Source organism: Astatotilapia calliptera, chromosome 4 (assembly GCF_964374335.1).
Source record: "Astatotilapia calliptera chromosome 4, fAstCal68.1, whole genome shotgun sequence".
Taxonomy (NCBI): domain Eukaryota; kingdom Metazoa; phylum Chordata; class Actinopteri; order Cichliformes; family Cichlidae; genus Astatotilapia; species Astatotilapia calliptera.
This window is the reverse complement of record NC_137425.1, coordinates 313,636-339,734: the sequence shown is the minus strand read 5'-3', so window position 1 is coordinate 339,734 and position 26,099 is coordinate 313,636. Positions and strand designations below refer to the sequence as shown.

Genomic DNA, 26,099 nt, shown 5'->3' with positions numbered 1-26,099 from the left:
CACATGATGGGAAATCTGCTTCAAGTCAATGATGTTTGTTCTAATATGTGGGGGAGCCACAGCGCCACCTACAGGACAGAGTTCACACCTGAAACTCACGCTGTAGAGTCTGGAGCCTCAAACAATCCAGCTTCTCATGTCACCATGGTAACTAACGCTGCAAACCTGCTCCAGATTACAGATGAAATCTCAACGTGCTGACCAATCAGAGTTCCTGATGATCCCTCAGAGCTGTGTGTGCAGCGTTAGTCGGTTTCTTTCTATTGGCTGGAAACAGGTTTATTCTTCTATGAGCGTTAATAACGGTCCCTGTTGTACATTACTCTGTTCAGTTACTTAACACACTGCTGTGCTGATATGGCACAAAGCACGTTAACAATCCATTTGCACAATGTTTCTATTTAAATTTAAATGCAATTATTGTTTATAATGTTTGCAGAGTCAAGGAGCCGTTCAGGACACATTTCACTGTGTGTTGTACTCGCATGACTTGACAAACTAAGGCTGTGTCCCAATTCAGCGACTGCACTGCTTGGAGTACGCATTTTGAGACCTATTACCTCACTGCGATGCGACAACGGCTGTTCCAATTCAAAGTGTACTCCTAATGCGCCTGTCACTACCCAATCCGGAGATTGAAACCCGGAAACCTGATCGGTACCACGCATGTGGCCTCTGGCTACACTGTAGCTGCCATCACCAGTGTGTGAATGGGTGGATGACTGGATGTGTAAAGCGCTTTGGGGTCCTTAGGACCAAGTAAAGCGCTATACATTTACCATGTGTGAATTTTACGATAGTTAAGGGTCAGCGTATCTGTTAAGAATAATAAGTATTTTTGCAATAATGAAATATCAATATAATGAAGACAAAAATAAAAAATAAAAAGATAGTTACGGATCAGGACTCCCCGATCCTTACTGCGCATGTGCAAAGTCGGACTGTACACATCGGGTCTAGCCGATCTGTACCGCGCATGTGTAGATGTTCTCTTCTTCTTCTTCTATAATTAACTCTGTTAATAATAATCCGTATTCGGAGCGGGTACCGACAGCGCCGTCGATTTCCCCAAATAACAAGCGTGGTCCGGTGTCGCTACCAGATCCGTACCGGAAACCCGATTGGTACCCCGCATGCGCAAATCTTACGTCACTTCCTCTCTTTGCCAGCATTGCAACATTCAATATATTTGAATGACACGGTTAGCGCCCAGTTAGCTCCTACCATTTCTCAAGGGCTCTGCCTCCTTTTCAACTACCGGGACATTTAAACAATGGATAATCTGTTTACAAACAAATTCATGCTTTTCTCCTCAACAGAGAGCGTCCCCCGATTGAACAACAGCGCCGTAAAATAAGAACAATGGCGCCTAATTACCAGTGTTGGGACTAACGCGTTATTAAGTAACGCGTTACAGTAACTACGTTATTATCGTGGTAACGAGCACGGTAACTAGTTATTATGCCAAAACCAGGAACGCGTTAGTCGTTACTGGGATTTAGATAGGGTCGTTACTCGTTACTTCGTGTGGTGGCATCGCGGAGCTTCCACAGATTCAGTAACATTAGCAAGTGGTGGAGGCCAGCAGGTGGATGAAGGAAAGGGGACGCAGAAGGAAAAGAGACCCGAGGCGGCCGCCGGTCCGAGTGTGAACTGAACTTCAGGTAAGAAGTTATGAGCTGCAGTCTCTCTGGGTCAGATATGAACCAAGTTTAGGTGGAGTTTATTTTCGTTGTGCTTTTTCATACTGCGTGCTAGCTAGCATGACGGGGTTTCTATACAGCTGGGTGGTGCTATGTTACTGATGTTGAACTTTATTTTGTTCATAAGGTTAATTATTAGAGTTGCCAACCATCCCGTAAAAAACGGAATCGTCTCGTATTCAGAGAAAATATTATGCGTTTCTTATTGAGGTGAAAAGGAACAGTTTGTCCCGGACTTCAGCTACAATGAAAAAGACACAAAGCTGGAGTTATTCTGTGTCTTTGCTGCACAGCTGCCTCTTCTTCTCTCATCCTCTCCCCCTCCCTCTCCTGTTGCTACTTCAGTCGTTAAACTGATCAATGATCAGCTGATTGGCTCTCTTGTTTGTTTATCGCTCACTTTGCGCCAGAAAGAGGAAACCAGCGGATGTCGCGCTAAACAACAGCAGCACGTTTAAGCTTGATCAGCTATTGTTAGAATTTATTTAATATTAATTTCTAGTATCAGCTGATGTTTGCTGGAGCCACAGCTGTAAAGCTGCTGGTCATGATGTCGGTTTGGATATGTGGTGAGAGGGAAACATGAAGATGAAACCAGGAGATGTCCTTACTGAATCATCAGAGCTGTGATGGAGAAACAGGTTTACCTTTTAGGTGACATGGATGAGTTGAAGTTATGAACTGTTTCTGAGAGACAAATAACACCAGGATCCTTTTCTAAGCAGCTGACAGCTGGTAACTGTGCAGGGGCGGGTCTAGCAAAGTGTTTCCAGGGGGGCAGGTAGGGCATTAACAGGGAGAGGGGGGCACAAAGAAATACTGTCTTATTCTCATTTAAAATGTCTCGCTTTTAAAAAATAATTATCTGAGTTTTACAACAAACGATTGATAGATTGATGCATATATACCATCAGAACAGTGAACATCACTGTCACAACAGTGTTTGTTTTCATTCAAAGGCTTTATGAGTTTTCCTATAATGGCGGCCGGTCTCTAGTCAAAGTGCCCGGGCCGATTTATTTGTCCCAGTCCAGCCCTGTATGCAGCTCATCTGCAGTCTGGTGTTTCCTACATCTTCCTATTCAGAAGCAGAATTTCCGAGTTCTGAGTACAATCAAAGCACCACGACTGCAGTTTTTGTGTTGGATGTAAAAGGCGCACATGACGCTGTGACGTAGGCTAGAATCATGGCAGCAGTCAATGACGGTCCAGGCGTGGGGTTTCTCTCGTGGAAATGTGCACATTATCTTTTCCTTTCTGTTGGTAGGTGGCACAGTGCACTGTGGCAAGTAAGCAAGCTAGAAGACTGCAAAGTTATGGAAGCAACACATTAACAAGAGAATTCTGAGTAAAACCAAAGTTACTTTCCCTAGTAACTAGTTACTTTGAAAGTAACGAGTAACTTGAAGTAACTGAGTTACTTGGAAGTAACTAGTAATGTAACTAAGTTACTAATTTAAAGTAACTTACCCAACACTGCCCCAAGTGGAGGAGTTCAAGTATCTCGGGGTCTTGTTCGCGAGTGATGGGAGAAGGGAGCCGGAGATCGACAGACGGATTGGGGCTGCAGCTGCAGTAATGCGGACGCTGCACCGGTCCGTCGTGGTGAAGAGGGAGCTGAGTGTAAAAGCGAAGCTCTCAATTTACCGGTCGATCTACGTCCCTACCCTCACCTATGGCCACGAGCTGTGGGTAGTGACCGAAAGAACGAGATCGCGGATACAAGTGGCAGAAATGAGCTTCCTCCGAAGGGTGGCTGGCCTCTCCCTTAGAGATAGGGTGAGAAGTTCGGCCATCCGGGAGGGGCTCAGAGTAGAGCAGCTGCTGCTCCACATCGAAAGGAGCCAGCTGAGGTGGTTCGGGCATCTGACACCCCCTGGCCGCCTCCTGGGTGAGGTGTTCCAGGCATGTCCCACCGGGAGGAGGCCCCGGGGCAGACCCAGGACACGCTGGAGAGATTATATCTCTCGGCTGGCCTGGGAACACCTTGGTGTTCCCCCGGACAAGCTGGAGGAGGTGGCTGGGGAGAGGGAGGTCTGGGCCTCTTTGCTTAGGCTGCTGCCCCCGCGACCCGGCCCCGGACAAAGCGGATGAAGATGGATGGATGGATTACCCAACACTGCTAATGACAGAGTTAATAATACAGACTTAGTAATGTGTCACGTGTAGATTCATCAGCCAGATGAAGTGTTTACTGACAATTGACAGTGACAGCGGACATCATCATCACTATTCCGACAATCCTCTCCACACAGACGAGCATAAACACACTCGACTATCACTAAATCAAATTTAACACACGTTTGTAATGACGCTAATTCAGTTTACAATAGGGTTCATTCGCTCGGTCAGCAGGTGGCGGTATCCTCATCCTCATACACTGCCATTAGACTAAACAGAAGAAGAAGAAAACATCTGCACATACGCGGTAAGGATCGGGTAGACGCACCGTACGTAGTGCGCATACTCCGAAGTGTGCTGGATTGGGACACAGCCTCTGTGTCCGACCAATCAGTCTGCCCTCTCACGCAGGCGGCGGTCCTCCGTGCATCCAACATGTTAAACTTTATTCTTTAGTCTGACCAATGGAAGCGTTAAAATCTACACACACATTCAGCCTTCGTAGTCAGAAGCTTTACTCATACACTCGTCTGTATTTAATCATTGTACTTTAGTTTGATCTTTATTTGTAAAATCAGCAGTCCGTACACCCATGCTTGTTTGTGATTGGTCAGATGCTGTCAGCTACACCCTTCCTGTGAGCGTGCAGGGAAGCCCTGGGTTAGCGCCATGCTGACCTCTGAACCTGACTGGTGACATTAGGGTACATGAGCTGGGTCTGCCAGCCTCGTTGAGCAGCACAGGGTGGTGAACGTATGTGAAGTGTTTTACTGACCCCCAGTGGCCAAATGCAGGAAGTACACTTTTAGTCAAACAGGACTAAACACCCTAACTGTTTAGACAAAGTGAGATTTTGAAGGCTCAGTGTTTTGTCTCTCAGCTGCTGCCATTCTGGATCCTTGGAGGAAGGTCTTCATCCTCTACTTACACAAAGATCAGGGCCGTCCCGAGTCACCTGACCTAATGGGTTGGCTATCCTCAGATCCTGGCAGCAGGCACTTCTGCATCGCTTCTTGAATCCGAGATGATGTCTGTGGTTCTGAAGAGGTGTGCAACAGGTATCTATAGACTGCCCAGTCCAGGATTCCTGGTCCGGCGTCAAGTCTGAGCTGGTACAGGTGTGCAGAAGGCATCAGCTGCCAGTGAGTCCAGGAGCTCCTCTTCCTCATGGAGAATAATTTGGAACCAAAGAGAATCAGAATCAGATGGGACAGTTTAGTCTGGGAACTAGAACCAGAACCCAGCCCACAGTCTAAAAAGCGGGTTACAGAGGTATGGAGCTTAAAAAGCAGCTTCAAGCTGAAAGATGCAAAATATATGCTTGAATTAAAAAAAACTTTTATTTTGAATAAACTGAAGCAGCTTCCCTCACAGAGAATATCACGCAGGACCTTAATGTACAGCACAACAGAGGAAATGAAGGTCAAATGTTGCAGAGACCCGTTTCAGACTGGCACACCTGCTGCAGGTGTGTTTGTGCACCTGAGCTAAAAGGCACCCAAGAACGATCCCTGCCCCACAGCAACATGTTCACGTTTCAAAATAAAAGCTTTGAAACTGTCACGTGCCTACATTTCCTACCCCTATGTATTGCCCGGTGTTGTCACATGACCCTAAACCTTTCTCCTGTGGCTCGCCACCCATCACAGCCCACAGGTTACTAACTGTTAACGGGACCTCGAGCATCGTTAGCGTGAAGACCCTCAGGTGGTCCCGGTGTGCATGTCTGGTGGTTCTTGTGACTTGTGAATGGGCAACGAACACTTCAGCGTCCACTTGGTCCTTCAGGTAAGCTAAAAGTCACACAGACTACCTGAGATGGTGAGCGAGTCAGGACGAGAAGCACACTGAGGTGTGCACCTTCACTTTCTCACACCAAGAGACTCTCGGTCAGGCTAGAAAAATGCATTGTGGGTAAAAACATGCAGGTACATCACAGTTTTGCAGTCAAACACAAGCAGCAAACCCACACCTAACAGCCCAAAGTTTACCTGGACAGTTGAAGCTGAGCCTCCTGTCGGCTCCACGTGTAGGAAAAGTTATAAAAAATCAAACACAAACATCAGGAAACACAAAGAAACTCAGAATCGGGGGAACTAGAGGCAGCTCCATGAATTTGATCAAAGACCTCAGGGGGGCTGAGAGCGGGACATTTCTATGACTCAACAGCATAAATTGTTTACAAACTGCACATGCTCAGCAGAGGTAATCCAGCAGGTCTGGGGGTGGGGTTAAAAATGATTCCTGAGAAGGATTATGGGTGAAGGTCAGATGCGCGAGGCCTTTCCCAAAGTCAGACACACACTGGCTCATTTCACCCAGTTCAGTCCAGTTTGGTCTGGTTCAGTTGGGTCGGATGTTGGCGTAGTTCTTGATGACGCCGGAGAACCTGATGATTTGGACCTCTGGGTTTTTGGGTTTGAAGTCCTGCCATAGGTACTCAGGTGACAGCACCTTGCTGGGTTTGTTGATCCACATATACCTGAGTAAAGAAGCAGGAAGTAGAATCATCTAACGATAACAACAAGGACCAGCACATCCAGCACCTGCCCAGCCACCTTTCCTACCTGTTCAGGTGACTCTCCTCCTGCCAAGCTGCCTCGATGCCCCTCTTGGCGTCGTCCTCAAAGTTCTTGCGGCAGGTTTTGGCGAGCAGGTGAACTTCTTCCACCAACCCCCCGAACGCCCCTCCACAGTAGTAGAAGTCCCCCTCCCCGGGAGCCACATAGGCGTTGGACGCAGGACTCCGCTCGTAGGGGAACCTGCTGCGGTCATCTCTGTAGTAACCTGCAGACACAGGTGGGAGCGATGTCACTAAAAGTTCAGGGCAGAACAAAGCCGCAGAAAGCAGAAGTGAACGCACCTGAAATCTTTTTCAGAATTTGGCCTGAGTTTTTGAGATGTACTCTGAGGAGATCAAGCTGTTATTTTAGGGTTCATGTCTCTGTACCTCTTCTGTTTTCATATGAGTATGCCATAAACGTAATGCCTGTTTTTGACCTTGTGATTTGAAGCATGTGCCTTAAACTGAAATTCTCGCCCCAACAGGAGGGATGATGTAATCTGTCTGCTTGTTAGCACTCGTGTCCACAGTTTTCAAGATATTATGTTCAAATTCTGTGTGATGGGAGATACCAGTAACAGTTCCATATGGTGAAAGTTTGGTGAAAAGTCAAAATAAAGGTCACGCAGAAAAAACCTTATACTACGCAGACTTTTTGTCTTCACAACAATATAGCAGGCCTGCGATGGTTTAAGTAGCTAGGTTGGCTAAAAGCTGAGTTTGACCTCCAGAAACCAGAACAGCGTAAAACAACGCACGAATGTGTGAAAGTTTGTACAGAAGTCAACGATTTCAGCCAATTCTGCTCCGATCATAAATAAAATAAAATAAAATACAGCTTTAAGGTCATAGGTCAAAGGTCAGACATTGGCATGTTTCAGTAAAAACATCCTAAGACACCAAAACAGCCTTAACCTCTGACCCTAAATGCTGGCCTGGACCATAAGCTCCGAGCTCCCTGACCTGCACTCAATCTACAGCAGGCGGTGCTGGACCAAGGCCAGGAAGATGGTGAAGGACCTCAGCCATCCCAACAACAGACTGTTCTCTCTGCTGAGGTCAGGAAAGCGATTCTGCTCCCTGAAGACCAACACAGAGAGACTGAGGAGGAGCTTCTTCCTGCAGGTGATACGGTCTCTCAATCACACCACCACACAGTACTGACCCACACATATGGTTCTTACACACACACTGGACTTTCTGGACTTTGGTTTTGCACAACACTGGTCACTATATTCTTCATTTCCGGTTAATACTTGTACAGCTGCTGTTATTGTGTATATATTTATTTAGATTTAGATTTCTTCATACATTCTTATATAGTTCTATATTGTGTATTTTGTTGTACAGTTATTTCATTTTTAACCTTAATTTATATTTTATTCCTTCCTAGTTAAATTTACCCTTTTTAATTTTTCATATTTATTTCCTATCTTATTCATAGCCTTTTCCTTTTTTGTTTTCTTTAGGTCACGAGCAGTTGTCCAAGCATTTCACTACATATCGTACTGTGTATGATTGTGTACGTGACAAATAAAATTTGAATTTGAAGCGAGACATTTGGCCGGCGGTCACCATGGAGACCCACAGCCAGACTTTGTTTCTTTGGAGGTTCTCTGCTGATGTTTACAGATGTGGGAATACTCGGATGTGTGTGTGGGGTGTTTTTGATCGAGCTGAAACGTCGACCACGAACTCGTTATTGTACGGTTTCGTGGCAGTGCGGGAGAACAGACCTGGATGGATCACGGCCACAAGTCCTCCCAGCGACTCGGCCCCCCAGCGACCGTGGAACTTTGAGTCGACGTCCAGACAGAAGATGTAGTCGGCGCGGTTCTGAAGCTTCTTCTCGATCAGGTTCTGGATGATCTCCATCCTGCGAGCTGAGATCTCCTGCCAGCGGTTTGAGCTGGGCACCGAGCGCACCGTCAGCTGGAGGAGGAAGAGGAGGAAGGAGGCAGAGTCAGAAAACAAAGAATCCGCCAAGAGGCTGCGTTTGGTTACAGGATCCGTTTACCATTCTGCCGGCCGCCATGTTCACTTTGGGCACCTCGTTAGGGCGATCAGTGAACACGTAAAAGTCCACCCTGAAGCCAACGAAGAAGTGCTCCTCAGACGTCTGCAGAAAGTCCTTCAGGAACATGATGTACCTGTGCAGAGGAGAGGTCAAAGGTAAAGCCAGAGACGCTGCTTTTAGGCCTGCAGGGAAACCGGAGCGTTGTGATGTCACACTTACTTTCCGACAGCGAAGACTGTGGCAGCAATGGTGATGTTCTTCCTTTTGTAGATGCTGTCCAAGAGAAACGGGTTGAAGGTTCCCTCCCAGACCACCGGAGCCAACCACGGCGTCACCGTCACCACGTCAGTACGACTGCCATTACAGAGACACGGCATCATCATCTCCACCATCATCATCATATTTATCAAAAGTACAAACATCATGACCAGGGCTCTAGAGTGCGACCAATTTGGTCGCAAATGCGACCAAATTTTTCAGTGGTGCGACTAAAAAAAATATTGCAACCTTCCCTGTGGTCAACAACAGACACACATTTTGCCCCTATCGTGGACTAAACCAATCAGAGATAGTCAGGGGCGGGACCTCTCTGATTGGCCATGGTCCAGTTGAAAGTGCAGGTGGAAGTGGGAGGTGAGTAGCTTGAATAAAGGATATCAATTCATTAAATCCTGAATCGACTTTTAAATATAACTGTTTTGCCAGAAACGCCAGATTCTCAGATTAAAGCTCACAAAACCATTTCAACAACAACCAAACAGCAGATGAGAGCAGGTACACGGACTCCACACAAAGACGTAAACACAGACCCGACGCATCAGAATCAGCTTTGTCTTTCTCGGCTTTCTCACCCGACGGTCCGTAGACGGACACGCTGTCGGAGCTCAGCGAATCCGATGTGTCCGGTCCGCGCTGTGTTTACGTCTTTTTGCGCTGATTCTGAGCTGCAGGTTTTGTCTCTCCAACCAAAAGCAAACTGCGCTTCACATTTGATCAATGTCGTCATTAATTTTGCTGTTTTGCTTCCACGACTATTAAAATCACACTCCATGCACAGCTAGCTCTCTCTCTATCTTTCTCTGTACTTCAAGAACAGTTCCCGTCTCCAATCTCTGTTTTCTGTATTATTCATTGGCTTATTACCCACCAGTCTACCGCTGTTTACAGCGCTGTGGCTGCTGTCTTTTTCTTTTTCACTTAAATGACCTCGGACAAGAAAGCCTATTTTCTCTGTTGTTCAATACTGAAGAAATTTAAACTTTATATGCAGAACATTGTAGAATATTTTTAAGGTTATCTGCTATAAAAAGCCAGACCAGGAAAATCTCCTTCATGTTTTTCTGTGTTTTATTCTCAGTTACTTTCACACAAAGGCATCTGCTGTGATGTTCACAATTCTGATGAAGTCAGTACTGATAAATGATCAGAATTATAATATTTCTGACTGTCTGAGGCTAAGTTGAATCGAATCGGGACTCTGAAAACCAGAATCGAATGGATTATAGAAATCAGTGATGATACCCAGCCCTAGTGAGCAGCCTAGGCACGACAGAAGTGGATGTAGCTGTAATAGGAAAAGAACTATTGCTAACTTTTCTGTTAAGGCCTGATCCTTCTGAAATTCATAGCCAGTGCTCTGACACGGTGTCATCAATCTTTGAATGCTGAAAAAGCACAGTGTATCCAGAAAAACACATTATATTATATAGATTTAGAGCTGGGCGATATGAGATTTTTTCATATCACGATATGTTTTTTTCATTTCAGGCGATAACGATATCTATCACGATATCAGCCAAATAACTATATTTGTAAGATTTAAATGTGCCGTTGCTCACAAGTAAAATGTGAAATAATCAGCAGCTTGTTTTTAAATATTTATTTCCCATAATAAGTTCAACAGGGTAGATGTACTTAAGGAACATGAGACTTTTTCAGATAAATAAAGGCAAATATTGCAAACTACACAAAAGGCAGCCGCTAAAGCGTTTAAGTTTCAAAATAGGACAAACGAAACAGACTAAATTGTCAATTCCACTTAGAAACAAAATATTAATTCTAAAAATAAATCTTAGTTTGTTTTACAGAAGAACAGACAAAACTGACTAACTTTTGTCAATATCAAATAAACTGAGAACTAAAAGGAAATTCTCAATCTCTCCTTGTTGTATAGCTGAGCTTTTCAAACAGTTTTAACAGTTACTTTAGTCTGACAAAAGCCGAATGACGAATTAGCGCTTCCAGTCAGAGACTGAGGCTACGTCCACACGTACACGGGTATTTTTGAAAACGGAGATTTTCCGTTTTCGTTTTAAAAAATAATCCCGTCCACACATAAAGGCAGAAATGAAGGAAAACGCTGCTATGAACATGCCAAAGCAGCAGGTGGCGCTAGATTCCTAACCGTGCAGAAATGTTGGCCAATCAGAAGTCTAGAAGCCTCGGTGGGAAAAAGTAAACAAAGCTGGGGCATAGAAGCAGAACCGAGTCGTATGTGTGGAGGGACAGTAACTGTGTGTATATGTAAGCATTTAAACACTGCAGAGAGTAGAATTAACAGTATTGTAGAAATTCATTTCACCGAAACAATAACGTGGCGCACAGTGTGACGCATGCACCAGTTTATTGTATTTCCAGACTTGCTTTCGGCACAATTTACAGTGCACGCTACTCTGTTTTTTGTCAGACTTGAAATAGCCGAAATACCTTCACACTACGGAGCTTCTATGGCTCTTCCGTTCGACAATCTCTCCGGCGTTGGAACCATCATCCGTTTTCTCTTCGGTCACGCTCGGTTGATTTTTCTAGTCGGCACACTCATTTCCTCCATTACCCGCTGGCTGCTTCCCAAACAAACACACGTGCGGCTTGGCACTTGTGCTGTATGTAGCAAGTCACGCGACGTGACGCTGCGGCTGTGATTGGTTCAGCTCTGCGCTACTTAATTTGGATCGGCTGACCTTTTTTTTTTTTTTTTTTTTTAGAGGACAAGAGCGGCGAGGTCTATCGCGATAGCTTAATTTCTCTATCGAGTAAAAGTTATATCGCGATACATATCGTTATCGTTCTATCACCCAGCTCTATATAAATTATTATAAAATTTGTGTGCGCCTAACTTTTGTGCCGGTACGCCCATGGCAAAAAGTTAGTCTAGAGCCCTGATGACATAAAGAAGCAGAGATACTGACCCGTGCACGATGCTGGGCTGGTTGTACTTCAGACTGAAACACAGAAACAAAGAGGTTAAAGTTCAATACGAGCCAACATCACGAGCCTAACGCAGCCAAGCGCGTTCAGTTTGTCCAGCAGGGAGCGCTGCAAAAGGGACACATTTATGAGGAGTTGATGCACGCTCAATCATGCAGGTAAGGAAATCCCAAAAAATTGATTCTGTTCATCTGGATGTTTTCAGTGGGAGATTCCTCACATGAAAAGACCATCTCTGAATCGAGGAGGGGCCTAAGGGTACATCTGTCACCATCCTACAATGCTGTGACTGCAGCCATTCCCCAACTCTCTGTGAATGGTACTCGTGGACACTGATCAGTGGTCATGACCATTTGCATGTTAATGATCATAAACTGACCTCACAGCCCATTGTAAATCAGTGGTGCTGGTTTCATGTCCTGTTTATAAGGTTGGAAACCTGCAGCCAGCTGAGACTGAAGGAGTCACCTGATGATTATGAAAAGATGAACAGAACCAACCTTTTGGGAATACATTTATGAGTTAGATCCAGATCCTGAAGGAGCAGAATGAAAGGAAAGATCCATGATCTTCAGTCACATGCATGCAGTTCCTGCTCCTGACCAGCAGGTGTCAGCCGTCACACATTTCACAAATATGAGGACCGTTTCAAACTGCCTCTTTCACTACCTTTCCATGACCTGATGAAAACTTCATCAGCTAGAAAAGTTGATAAGGAATAAGAGGCGAGCAGAGCGGTGCTCAGATATCAGAACAAACTAACTTCAGCAAAAAATGGACTACAAAACACACATATGACATCATGACAGCTGTTCTAACCCTGCTAATTTATGAGAATATCCAGTAAAAGAGTAACCCTTCATCCAAGAAAGAACGATCAGATCTACTCATGTCGGCAGCAGCTGTTTGCCTTTTGGGGGAAGAAAAACTGTGATGCAACAGAGTGAAGCTGCTGAGTAGAAAGGACAGTACTTACTGCTCAGGAGACTCCAGGTGGAGATCAATACCAGGCTGACTGAACGTGGTGGTTTCAACGGCAGATCTGCAGCACACACACACACACACACACACACACACACAGTGTCTGTTTGTTACCCTTAAAAACACCTTTAGACCGGACTGACCAAGTTCCACAGATCAGCAAAGGTGCTTTATATGGTAAGGTTAAGACCCTACGATAACACAGGGAAAAGCTAACAATCAGACAGTCCTCTATTTGCAAGCACTTTGGTGACAGCGGGAAGGAAAAACTCCCTTTTAACAGGAAGAAACCTCCGACAGAATCAGGCTCAGGGAGAGCCGGGGCCATCTGCTGCGACCGGTTTGGGGGGGGGGGGGGGGGGGGAAGAGGAAGACAGGATAAAGACATGCTGTGGAAGAGATGGAGAGTCATACAGGGCTCTAGACTGGAAACTAATTCCTCAATGGTGCGACTAAAAAAAAACATCCTTGGTCGCAGCGGTGCAACCAGCCGTTAAAAAAACTCTGAAAGTCTCCGCGTGGTCAACAGCAGACACACATTATGCCCACATCGTGGTCAAAGCCAATCAGAGAGCGGGACCTCTGTGATTGGCTGTGGTCCACACATTCCTGTAGGCCTACCTGTCTATACATTTGAAAGCATAGGTGAATGGACAGTGAGTAGGGCTGGGTTTAAAATCACATTTCTGATTAAAATCAATTTTAACTTGAATAAAGCGACATCGATTCATTAAATCCTGAATGATTTAAAAATAAATGTATTTCACCAGAAACGCCAGAATCTCAGGTTGAAGCTCACAAAACTGTTTCAACAACCACCAAACTGCTAAAACAGGAAACACCCCCCCATTAAAGTGTCACAACCAACCACCCATGCTGAAACCAGCTTTACTGCCTGTTGTCAGTAGCAACAAACAGTAAAGCCGGTCTGCGCTATGGGCTGAACCACTGTTAATGGTGGTTGGGGGGGGGGACACACACTTTGTATTCAGTTTTAGGATTTATAGGCAATGTTAACTGTAGCTTATTTTAATTGTATGCTAAACTGGGGTGGCAAGAGATTTTTGTAGGGTGGCACACGCCACCCCTGTAGATCCGGCCCTGCATTCAGTGGTATGCAAAAGTTTAGGCACCGCCGATCATTTTCATGTTTTTCCTTCATAAATCATTGGTTGTTCGGATCAGCAATTTAATTTAAATATATCATATAGCGGACAAACACAATGATATTTGAGAAGTGAAATAAAGTTTATAGGATTTACAGAAAGTGTGCAGAAGTTACGTAAACTAAATTAGGCAGGTGCATAAATTTGGGCACCCTTGTCATTTTATTGATTTGAATACCTTTAGCACTAATTATTGGAACATAAAATTTGTTTGGTGAGCTCATTGACCCTTGACCTACATACACAAGTGACCGTGGTTCAGGGGGTTGGGAAGCTCATCTTGTAACCGGAAGGTTGCCAGTTCGATCCCCAACTCTGTCTGTCTGTCTTGGTTGCTCGATGGCGTGATATGGCAGCCTCGCTTCTGTCAGTCTGCCCCAGGGCAGCTGTGGCTGTAACTGTAGCTGCCTCCACCAGTGTGTGAATGTGAGAGTTAATGAATAGTGGAGTTGTAAAGCACTTTGTGAATTCAATCCATTATTATTATTACTAATCCAGACATGAGAAGGGTATTTAGGGTGGCCACTTGCAAGTTTTCCTCCTCTTTGCATCTTCTCTCGAGAGTGGCTACATGGGAGCCTCAAAACAACTCTCAAATGACCTGAAAACAAAGATTGTTCAACATCATGGTTTAGGGGAAGGATACAAAAAACTGTCTCGGAGAATTCAGCTGTCAGTTTCCACTGTCACCGGAAGTGACAGGTCAAGGAAAATCTTAGATAAGCAGAGGCGAAGAATAGTGAGGACAGTCTCAGTCAACCCACACACCAGCTCTAAAGACCTACAACATCATGTTGCTGCAGATGAAATCACTGTGCATCGTTCAACTATTCAGCGCACTTTGCACAAAGAGATGCTGTATGCGAAAGTGATGCAGAAGAAGCCTTTTCTGTGTACATGCTACAAACGGTGTCTCTTGAGGTATGCTAAAGCAGCGTTCCCCAACCCCCGGGCCTCGGACCGGTACCGGTCCGTGAGTCGTTTGGTACCGGGCCGCGAGAGTTGAGGCTCAGGTGTGAAATGTATGGTTTTCAGGGTTTTTAGCGGTTTTCAGCGTTATTTTGTTATTGTTTTTAAGCGTTAACTCGGTTTTCTTGGGTCTTTTCACGTGTGTTATGAATAAATCTTCTTTTTTTTCGGTACCGGTACTAGTTTTATTTTATTGTATTTATCCGTGACACATTAAAGGCCGGTCTGTGAAAATAATGTCGGGCATAAACCGGTCCGTGGCGCAAAAAAGGTTGGGGACCGCTGTGCTAAAGCACATTTGGACAAGCCAGCTTCATTTTGGAATAAGGTGCTGTGGACTGATGAAACTAAAACGGAGTTATTTGGACATAACAAGGTATGCATGGTGGAAACAGAACAGCATTTCAAGAGAAACACTTGCTACCCACGGTAAAATGTGGAGGTGGTTCCATCATGCTGTGGGGCTGTGAGGCCAGGGCAGGGACTGGAAATCTTGTTAAAGTTGAGGGTCGCATGGATTCCAGTCAATATCAGCAGATTCTTGGGAACAATGTTCAAGAATCAGTCACAAAGTTGCGCTGGGGCTGGATATTTCAACAAGACAACGACCCAAAACACTGCTCAAAGTCTACTAAGGCGTTCAGCAGAGGATCAAAAAAAATGTACTGGAATGGCCATCTCAGTCCCCAGAAATAAATAATATTGAAAATCTATGGTGTGACTTAAAGCGGGCTGTCCATGCTCGGAAACCATCAAACCTGACTGAACTGGAGAGGTTTTGTAAGGAAGAATGGTCCAAAATACGTTCAACCAGAATCCAGACTCTCATTGGAACCTACAGGAAGTGTTTAGAGCCTGTTATTTCTGCAAAAGGAGGATCTACTCAATAGGGCTGGGCCATATTATACCGCTGAATGCATGATAGAATATTGGTAAAACGCTCATGCGCAGTGCCTTTGTTTTCATACGCAGATGGCCGATTGTTGAGTGAAACGAATGAACCAGAACTGGTTTGTAAAAATGCTGCAACTTCATGTGGAACTGGTTTTTCGTGTTTGTCCATCAGATACACAACAAAGCACATTTTTTTGTAGAACGTGCAAGCGGGCCGTCGTTATTACCGTATTTGTTGGACTAAGGTGCTCGTAAATCTGGTCCTAAACTCCCTCTGCTTCAGGTCCTAAAGTCAAACGAACACTGCAGCATCACTGAGAGTTAAAAACTGTCTAAATTCTTTCATCTTTAATAAAACGACCAGCGTTGCTGCTTTACCAGGTGTAACTATGAAGTTTAACATCCAGGCATCCATGAAAACAAAATTTATTACATTTAACGGAGTTAGAAGTTAGCAGGACGTTAGCTCGCTAGTTTCGCTTGTTACCCAAGCATGATATAGCATGTTCTGACTGAGAGATTTTTCAAAAAATTTAATCATACTGCTCTGCTGTCACTTCCAACATAAATGAAGACAGAAAACTAAACAGCAGTGACGTTTGTAGGGTTACTGAAGTTGGGCTAGCTGGTATATAATGATGTGCTATGTGATCGCTAGCGACACAGCTATGTTAGCATAACATAAACACAGTGAAGCTGGAGGACGAACACTAACACTTTTCCACTTGATAAAAGTTAACGTGAGGGTTCCTGATGGTTAGAGACAAATGCAATCGCATGGCAGGATGCTGTAAACGGACCAAACTTCAGTCAGAACAACTGAGATAATCCATCCACAATACGAGATTAGTCATTAATATACTGCAACAACAAAGTTCGATTTATCTGACTCCTTTGTTTCGCTTAATGTGCGCTATAATCCCGTGCACCTTATGGTCCGAAAAAAACGTATTTGACTTTTTTTATTTGGCACACTGCAGTTTAATGTTGCAAAGCACCTCTTTTTAACTTCAGTGGATATTATACATGGTTAACTCAGGATATGTCAGCACATTTCTACTGGAAATGCCTTTTGGTTAAACCTTCAGCAAGAAATTTGCATTTGCACTGTTAAATTTTTATATAGCTTTAATGCACTCAAAAAACAGCTGCTTGTTTAAGTAAAATAAATGGAAGGTGTTTTTTTGCACTAGTAAAGTTGTGGAGTTGTATTTTGTCTCACATCAATTATATCATTATCGCAAATTTTCAAATATATATTGTGATAAATATTTTTGGCCATATCGCCCTGCTCTAACTACTGAATATATTGATGCAATTTTTCTGTTGGGGGGTGTCCAAATTTATGCACCTGCCTAATTTAGTTTACCGTATTTTCACGACCATAAGGGCACTGTACTAAAAGGCGCAGTCTCAGTTATGTGTGCCCTTACTGTATTTAACACACACATAAGGCGCACTGGACCATAGGGCGCATACAAGTACCGTATGCGTATTTAAAAATAAAGCGGGAGCAAACCTGAATTCGGTACCTTACTCACATTTCTATTGCCGGTAATCGTCATCATCAACAACACACAAGCATACAAGTGTGCGTATTTAAAAATAAAGCAGGAGCAAAACAAAGTTTGGTACTCACATTTTTATCATCAATCAAACCCATGGAAGTCCTCATCCTCTGTGTCTGAATTGAACAGCTGCGCTAAATCTCCATCAAACATGCCAGGTTCACTTTCTTCACCGTCAGAGTCACTTTCCGTGCTGTGCGGCTCCTCGGAAACGATGCCGGCTTTTGCGAAAGCTCGAACAACAGTGCCAGCAGACATGTTAGCCCAAGCATCTACAATCCATTGGCAAATTGTGGCGTAACTCGCCCGGCGCTGCCTTCCACTCTTAGTGAAACTGTGGTCTCCACCGGTCATCCATCGCTCCCAGGCCGCTCGCAGCCTTACTTTGAACGGGCGGTTCACACCGATGCCCAGCGGTTGGAGTTCCTTTGTCAGGCCTCCTGAATGACAGCAAGCTCACAGTTCATTTGCTTCACAAGTTTTTTCACATCGGCTGTGAGATGGGCACGCATAGAGTCACAGATCAACAGCGATGGTGATGCGTGGAAAAAACCACCTGGTCTCCTTACATACACCTCCCTCAGCCACTCTTTCATCATTTCCTCATCCATCCAGCCCTTTTCATTTGCCTTAATGATGATTTCTGCTGGAAACTTCTCTTTAGGCAAAGTCTTTCGCTTAAAAATCACCATAGGCGGCAGTTTCTGTCCATTAGCATGGCAGCCAAGCACAACAGTAAAAGAAGACTTTTTGTGCCCCGTTGTGCGTATCGCTACCGTGCTGGTCCCCTTCTTCTCCACAGTGTGACTCACCGGGATGTCAAAAGTGAGCGGGACCTCGTCCATGTTTGTGATGTGGCTGGGCTGGATGTTTTTGTCGCCGATGTGTTTGCTGCAGTAGGAGCGGAAGATGGCCAGCTTTTCCTTATAATCCGCTGGAAGTTGCTGCGCTACCGTAGTCCCGGTCCGGATGGAAAAATGGCACCGTTTCATAAAACGAAAGCACCAAGACGGACCTCCTTGGAAATGTTCAATGTTCATCTCTTCAGCTAGTGAAACTGCTTTTAGCCGAATGGTGACCGTCGAAACGCTTCTCCCGCTCGCTCTTTGCTCGATGATCCACCGCTCGAGTCTTTCCTCCAACTCAGGCCACCTCGCCTTATGTCCGCGGAAACTCAGCTGCGTCTTCTTGACCTGCCGGAGCTTGTTTTCCAGCTTCCTCCATTTGCGAACCATCGATTTGTTAATCTTAAATTCTCTCGCCGCTGCTCGATTTCCATGTTCCTCCGCGTAGCTGATGGCCTTCAGTTTAAACTGTGCTTCGTAAGCGTGTCTCTTTGCCATTTTCAGGGTTGTTAAAACAACGATGTCCTGCATAATGCACATACCTGTTCTTTTATACAGGTATGTGCGATTGTCCCGGTATATACGATCAACGCCCACACTTCACCCTTTAACGTTCTCATGGTGTTCTCTACTACGTCCTCCTTACAACACACAGGGCGCACTGCACTATAGGACGCGCCGCACTATTTGAAGAAAATCTAAGACTTTTAAGTGCGCCTTATGGTCATGAAAATACGGTAAGTAACTTTTGCACACTTTCTGTAAATCCTATAAACTTCATTTCACTTCTCAAATATCACTGTTTGTCTGCTATATGATATATTTAAATTAAATTGCTGATCCAAACAACCAATGAAGGAAAAACATGAAAATTATCAAGGGTGCCCAAACTTTTGCATACGACTGTAGATCTGTTTCAAAGCACTGCAGCACCTGTAACACCTGTTAGCTGTGTGACTCTTTCAAGGATCTGGCCTGTCATTAGCTAAGAGCGCTGGCTCTTTGGGTCTAGCTACTGCCAGCTTGAAGGCCTGTGGTACATCTCTGAGTCCTCTGAGCTACATTCATGACTCATTTTAACCAATGGATGTTTGTATCTGTGTGTGCCTGTATGTCTGTGTCTATATGTCAGGTTGGGTATCAGACGCCACCTCTCTGGGGACATCTCAGGACCTCTAAGGTATGGAGGCCTATCTCCCCCCACCACTCCCCCTGCCAGTGGTGGACTCCCTCAGACATCGGTGCGTTGGTGGGTCTTTGTGTCCGGGGATGGACGTCCAGGTACACACCGGCTCACTCCTTGGCGGCCGCTTATCGGGGCCTGGAGCCTGGGGCTCGCTCGGGCCACTTCGGGGGTGGGGTGCCCCCGGCCTCTCGGCCTGGGGCTCGGTCACTCAGGCACAGCTGGCTGCCGGCGGAGCTCACGGGCGCGTCACTGCAACTCCCCCTGGCTTCTGCTCCGCGGCTGCTGAGTGAGCCCTCATCTGGGACTCTCCTCAGCTCTTTCTGGGACAGTGGCGCGGCTGCCCCTCTGTTGGTCTTCCTTGGTCTCTTGTGTTCTGGGGGCCTCTGGATGTCTGGAGTTTTGATCTCCTCCATACCTGCTTCATGCCCTGGAGGACGGGGCTGTGGCCCCCCCACACCCTCTAGCAGATCATTACATGAAGGAACCTTTTAAAAACAAGCACGTCCATGCTCACAGGTGTACACACGGGTGATCACACCCACAAACTACACCCTTTTTGGCTCCTACCTCAAAGCACACTGTGTTCTGTTGATCTTATGTGCTGCACAATAATGTTTAACATTTAGTATTTACTGTCATATTCCCATATATCATTGTGATGTTGTTTATTCTATTACTCTTGTTCTCTTCTGCTTGTTTTCTTTTTTCTTTCTCAACAGGTGATCCAGGTGATCGATAGATGCATTTTTTGTCTGCTTATTTTGTTGGTTTTTGTTTTTTTGCCCTTTATCCCCGTCCCTCTTCTCCGCTGTTTTTCTTTCCCTCTTTCTTTTCCCTAGTCAAATCTGTCCCGTATTTAGCAAGTGAAAATAAATAAAATAAACAATAAAAGGTGAATCAAATGGACCATTATGGCAAGGCTGGGATGGTCCATTTGGTAAAGTAAATCCGTTGGGCATCATCTTCTTCTTTGCCTTTAGACAAAAATTCTGATGCAAATGAGCCGAACGGGACAGGCAAAAAAAAGATATGAGTGCCGCCTTAAACACAGACACACAGAGTTCTTGTTACTTACCCCGCCTCCACTGTCTTCCACTTCTCCTCAAAGGACAGCGAGACTCTGCATGACACAGAGATCAAAGTTAGCCCCGCCCACCTCTGACAGGTTACCGGTTATCGATCAGATCCCGGTAACCCGCTCCCATCTTATTATCGGTGTTGTCGTGAGCGCATGAAGCAAAGATATTCCACACAGCCAATCACCAGCCAGAACAAAAAATGTGCAAGCCAATCACGTGTCAGCACAGCACGGGGCGCGGTCATGCGCCATCAGACACGTCTGCTTGTTATCGCCGTGACAATGGAGACACTTCTCCAACTTCGGCGATCGTAGCTCAAGAGTTGGGAGTTCGCCTTGTAATCGGAAGGTTGCCGGTTCGAGCCCCGGCTCCGATAGTCTCGGTCGTTGTGTCCTTGGGCAAGACACTTCACCAGTTGCCTACTGGTGGTGGTCAGAGGGCCTGGTGGCACCAGTGTCCGGCAGCCTCGCCTCTGTCAGTGCGCCCCAGGGCGGCTGTGGCTACAATGTAGCTGCCATCACCAGTGTGTGAATGTGTGGAAGATTGCGTATAGTGTAAAGCGCTTTGGGGTCCTTAGGACCAAGTAAAGCACTATACAAATACAGACCATTTACCATTTGTTAACGACCTTTGACCTCGAACAGCCGTTTCTGTCAAACACTGAAGAACAACACTTCGCAGAGTCAGCTAACCCACACTGCCCCCTGCTGACAGTAAACAGCAGTGCACAGGAAGCCCTGAGGAGGCTTTGGGGTAACGCAGGTGTGAGGCCCGAGCGCACAAACAGACAGAGGACACAAAAAGGTCTCCTGTGTAACTCGACTCCATCAACAGGACACAATGCAGAGCTCACAGCTGCTCTTTCAGCTGCAGACGCCACGAGGAAGAAAATCCCAGAAAAATGAATCTGTGAAAAGCAAAAGGTTTTCTCCGAAACGGAACAAAGGAGGGTTTGGGTGTTGCTGCAGCCAACGTCGGCCATCTTTCCCTAACTCTGCCCTCGCCCCCATAACCATCAGCCAAGTGTCACAGCATTCCCAGAGAGGAACACTGATCCCAGACCTGCGCTGTTTCACACCTTCACCCCCCTCTCAAACACTGAGAGGGGGGTGGCTTACGGATGTGCAGCTGCTGCAGCTACAGGTGAAACAGGTGAGTCACTCTTCCACGAAACACATAAGCCTGGCGTGAGTTCATTTCCATGGCCAGTGAAAGTGAAATGGAAATCAGGTCATGGAAAAAGTTTTCACAGAAGAGAGAAACACATCAGGGACGTAACCAGGGAAACCATCAGTGGTAAAACACTTCACAGATCTGAGATCCAGGCGCTCCGGAGGCTCTCACGCTTGCCTGTGGGGAGCAGAGAGCTGCCAAACGTGTGGACGAGCTGCAGCTCGGGGACCAGCAGGTCCAAACATCCCCAGAACCCTGTTACACCCACTTTAGCTCATTGCTAAATCCCAGTTAGGTTTCCTTAGCCCTCGCGCTGACCGGCAGCTCTCACTTTACCCGCCCCTTTCTGCTGATTGGCTGCCCCGGCACACGGAAGTGTCATGTTAGTCATGTCCAAATTCATGGGCTGCTGCATACTGAGGACCCGGCCTTCGCGGTCTACGTGGGCGGGTCCTCAGAAGGTCGGGTACGCCGGAAGTAAACGGCTGTGAAATTGTACAGTCTAGCCTTCAGATTAGCGTCACCGCTGTCTGGGTGAAGTTTAATAAACTCGCCGTCTGCTCCTTGCTGTCTAAAATATAACAGGACACTGGCGTAAACTCTCGACCGTCTCACACGTCTGTTTAATCAGTTTTCTGTTTGATGTTTATTCAGCTGTGTGAAAACCACCCGGGGGATTAAAAAGGTTTTTTTTTTAATATAATTTGATCTAATAACTTTAATCTCAGCCAAACTGATTGCCTCACAAACAAAGCCCAACAATAACATTTTAAGTTATCTAAGTGACTTATATATCACGTTTAACCTAAGTAGCGAAAGACCGCGGGGGTCTGAAAATGATGTGCCGGGAGTTGTGCCGTTCTTGGCGGCTCCAGTAACCCTCGAGCTCCCGGCTAGCTATCGAGCTGGTGGGTAACAGACGTCTCCGAAAACGTCGGAGCACTTTTGCAAATATGTGATATCTTGATAAACCGAGCAGATATTTGAAGTTTACACAGCTACTTTCTGCCTGAAAATATGTTAAAAGTTTATTTTGTGACCCAGAAAGATTAATAAGAGTAATTTTAAAACTTAGCAGCGGCCGCCATTGTTGAAAACTGGAATTGGCTGGGCCGCGCTATGAATTCTGGGATATGTGACTTTTTTTATTTCACCATTCATTAACTGCACAGAGAAGGCCTCGTTTAAATATGTTAATGTTTTCTTTAAGCAAAGACTATTAATAAAGTTTGTCATGACTGGGCCAAGTGTCCTCTTTTTTGGAAATCAAAGCATGGTCACCCTAACATGAATCCACTTCCTGGCTGTGACATCATCATCAGATCATCCAATGAATCCAACACAGCTTCACGTCTCGTTCGGTTTGTGTTGATGCAGCTTCCAACATTCACGCCGATTCGTGCGCTCAGACTGGGTCACGTGACCGTTTCAGCTGCAGTTCAAACTCAGACAGGAAGCTCTGTGACTTTTATTTTGAAAGTCAGAGACTTAGCAAAGAGGAAGCTAGCAGGAAGGAATCATGCGTGTCTGTGCGAGTGTGTGTGTTACCTGTAGTACTGGGACAAGTACAGCAGCCTGTGGGGTCAAACAAACACAATCATTAATCAATCAGCAGACCTTTAGCTCGTTAACATGTTCCTAACCCGAACGGCATTAGGTCGAGCGCCTCTCCTCGCCAACACGCCTACACTCAGGCTCGACCGCCGCCTCGGTCAGAGGTTACATTCTGTAAAACCAGACTATTACTGGACTGTACACATGATCATCAGGTGTTTGCGATAGAGCTGACCAATAGGAGCGCACGAACACACAAAGCTTCAGTCATCAGCCTGAACACACCTGAACAAACTGCTGTCACTCACGAGGCTTTGTGCCATTGTGAACCCTGAACGACGCAACGCTGCAAGCTCGAACACAGAGACGGGAACAAAGAGAGACGCCCTGAGCAGACCGAGCTACAGACCTGGCAGGATCCGCCTGAAACCTGAGCATGCTCCGTGTGTTTGCTCTGCTCAAAGCTGACATCGCAGAGGTCGAACAGAGGCTTCAGTAGTAAACGCCACATTAACAGTAGTATTAAACGCAGTATTAACTGTAGTATAAGTACATGAACTCACCCCAGCAGCACAGTGACAGACAGGATCACAGTCACAGCTTTTGTGTGGAGCACGGCCATCTTTCAGACCGGGACGGGTCCGATCCTCGCAGGTCTCTCGGTCCAGATCAGGACCACATCAACCACCGAGACCGCGTCCAGCACTTGGCTTCTGATCCAGCAAGTCTAATAAAACCAGCCCGACTCCTCTGTGTCTGCACAGAACGCAGCGTTTACTGGCTGGATCTGATTAGCAGGTTGAAGTGTTCAGGCACAACTCACATCCTCCACACCCTAGAGAGAGAGAGAGCAAGAGAATCTGAACTGTTAATAAAGGAGCAGCCAGTCAGCGGAGAAATGGGAGGAGCTAAAGCAGCTTGTTGGTGAATGGAGGGGCTGCAGCAACGTCCAGTCTCAGAAAGAAGATTAGCAGGTACACACCTGTGGCTCAGGTTACCTGAGACAGCCCCCTCCTCCTCTCACGGCTGGATCACATTTAAAGCCCGCCCTGACTTCCTGTACGCTCTGACCTCCTTATCGCATCGTTATACGAAGCTTCTTTTCACAACTGTAAACCGAGACGCGTGTTTCGGCGCCATGAAGTCTGAAGTTATCTGGGCCTAAAATAACACGGCTGTAAACGGAGCGCGGTCACCTGACACAGGTGTGCTGTTGTCACAGTAACATAAAGTCGTCACATCAAACCTTCACACCGTGCGCAGGTGAATGTCACAGAAGACAGCAAAGCCCCGCCCACATTCAAGTAGCACTGCAGCATTCCAAAATGAAGCTTTTTTGCTTCAATGTTTCATTGAAGACACAAGTTGTGCTTTCTCCTTTGAATATTAATGATTGCTTAATAATTACCAAAAAGATTCATTTCTGATTCTTCAGTTAGTCAATAAAAGACATCAGCTCATCATGCAGGTGTGGAGCTGTGTCCACTCCCGTGGAACAACATGAAGGTATGCACACGCATCACATGACAGTCCTCTGTTTGTGTGAAAACGATGGTTGTTGTTGTTGTGCAGGATCATAAGCCTTTGCCTCCCTCCTGAGCTGAGCTCCAGCAGATCCTCGCTGGTCTGGAGTCGCTAACAGTACATCACATGTGCAGCTGCTCCTCTCAGCAGAAACAGGTAAACAGTTTTCCTGAGCTGCTCGGTCCTCCTCCGGCACAGAGGTCAGAGCACCTGCAGTGAAGCAGAGGGGAACAGCTCCAAAAACACAGATTTGTTCCTGTTTTAAGGTCTTGGAGCGTTTCCTCATTCTGACATCACTTCCTGGCTTTGAAAGTAGCGGCGGTTTGGGCATCTGACAGGGATGCCTCCAGGGTGAGGTGTTCTGGCCATGTCCCACTGGGAGGAGGCCCGGGGCAGACCTTACAATGCCGTGATTGCAGCAATTCCCCAACTCTCTGTGAATGGTACTCATGGTCTTTGATCAGTGGTTGTTGATCAATGGTCATGAGAATTTGCATAATTATGATTAAGGAACTGACCTCACAGCCCATTGTTCCTTCAGTGGGCTGGTTTCAGTCATTATGTAAATGTCCTGTTTATAAGATTGAAACCTGCGGTCAGCTGAGACTGAAGACGTCACTTGGATGAGTGACGAAACGTTTCTCCCAGAAAACGATACGTCCAGATCAGGGGTGCCCAATCCCGGTCCTCGAGAGCTACCGTCCTGCAGCTTTTAGATGCGTCCTTGTTCCCACACACCCGAATCAAATGAATGGCTTGTTATCAGGCCTTTGCCAAACATGATGGCATGCTGAAGAGGTAATCACACCATTTGATTCAGCTGTGTTGGAGTAGGGATGCATCTAAAAGCTGCAGGATAGTAGCTCTTGAGGACTGGGATTGGGCAGCCCTGGTCCAGATGAACAGAATCAACTTTTGGAGATTTATATATAACCCCTTTGTAAACGCTGTTCACCGAAGTCTATTTACCAACATACGTAACGATATTACACATAAAAAATACACGGAAACATTGGAAATGACTTTTTGGCACAACACCGGCACTACACTTCATGATGTTTCCGTCTCTCCGTTTCCAGCCCGGAGCTGCCAACCAACCCGGAAACAGCGCGACACACACGGGCGGGCGGACGGACAGCACGTACCTGTGCAGGCGCTCGTCGCTCTCCTCCGTCTTCTTTCTTTTTCTTTCTTTGTTTCTTACAGTTGTACTGGCGGTTGGCAAACAATTGAAAGGTGCCTTACTCCTTCGTCTTCTTCGTCTGTCTCACCTTCACTTCCTGCTCCGCCACAGCCAGCGGGGAGGCCACGCCCCCTAACCTCCCCCCGGTGCTGTGTTGAAACGCTTCCGCGTTTCTGGCTGATGCGCTTGGTCGTGAGCAGACTCAAGCTGGTCTCCGTGTTACTGAAGAACACGAACACAAAATATTACACGCAGCGCAATGTTTACACAAACACACTTCCTTGGATGGCTGAGTAACGGGAAACACCCGCAGCAGATGGGTGAGGGTGAGCACCACCACCAGTGATGGAGAACCCTCCCCATGTA

The 26,099-nt window shown here is 46.1% G+C and overlaps 1 protein-coding gene and 1 long non-coding RNA gene across 3 annotated transcripts; both read right to left on the bottom strand.

Annotated features, from left to right (window-relative positions):
* Window positions 1–3,862: 3,862 nt before the first annotated feature.
* LOC113020102 (globoside alpha-1,3-N-acetylgalactosaminyltransferase 1-like) lies at window positions 3,863–26,099 on the bottom strand. 2 transcript variants are annotated; one of them, XM_026163786.2, is made up of 11 exons: window positions 25,696–26,099; window positions 23,590–23,861; window positions 23,021–23,047; window positions 20,296–20,340; window positions 12,588–12,653; window positions 11,593–11,625; window positions 8,624–8,758; window positions 8,405–8,537; window positions 8,124–8,319; window positions 6,392–6,611; window positions 3,863–6,306 (listed from the first exon to the last, which is right to left on the bottom strand). In XM_026163786.2, exons 2-11 carry the CDS (start codon window positions 23,646–23,648, stop codon window positions 6,168–6,170), a joined length of 1,053 nt encoding a protein of 350 aa, XP_026019571.1. In that variant the 5' UTR covers window positions 23,649–23,861; window positions 25,696–26,099; the 3' UTR covers window positions 3,863–6,167. The 2 variants fall into 2 exon arrangements, with proteins under 2 accessions (XP_026019571.1, XP_026019572.1); XM_026163787.2 differs by lacking the exon at window positions 20,296–20,340.
* LOC145428198 (uncharacterized) lies at window positions 14,029–17,619 on the bottom strand. Its single transcript, XR_013908424.1, has 2 exons — window positions 16,043–17,619; window positions 14,029–15,878 (listed from the first exon to the last, which is right to left on the bottom strand). It is a non-coding gene; the product is annotated as an uncharacterized LOC145428198 (long non-coding RNA).

Excerpts from the sequence above, each read along its gene's own strand:
- LOC113020102 (XM_026163786.2), bottom strand. The coding sequence starts at position 23,648 with ATGGCCGTGCTCCACACAAAAGCTGTGACTGTGATCCTGTCTGTCACT. Across the intron at positions 23,048-23,589 it reads TCTGTCACTGTGCTGCTGGG|GCTGCTGTACTTGTCCCAGT; the intron begins GTGAGTTCATGT and ends TTGACCCCACAG. Across the intron at positions 8,538-8,623 it reads ACAGTCTTCGCTGTCGGAAA|GTACATCATGTTCCTGAAGG; the intron begins GTAAGTGTGACA and ends TCCTCTGCACAG.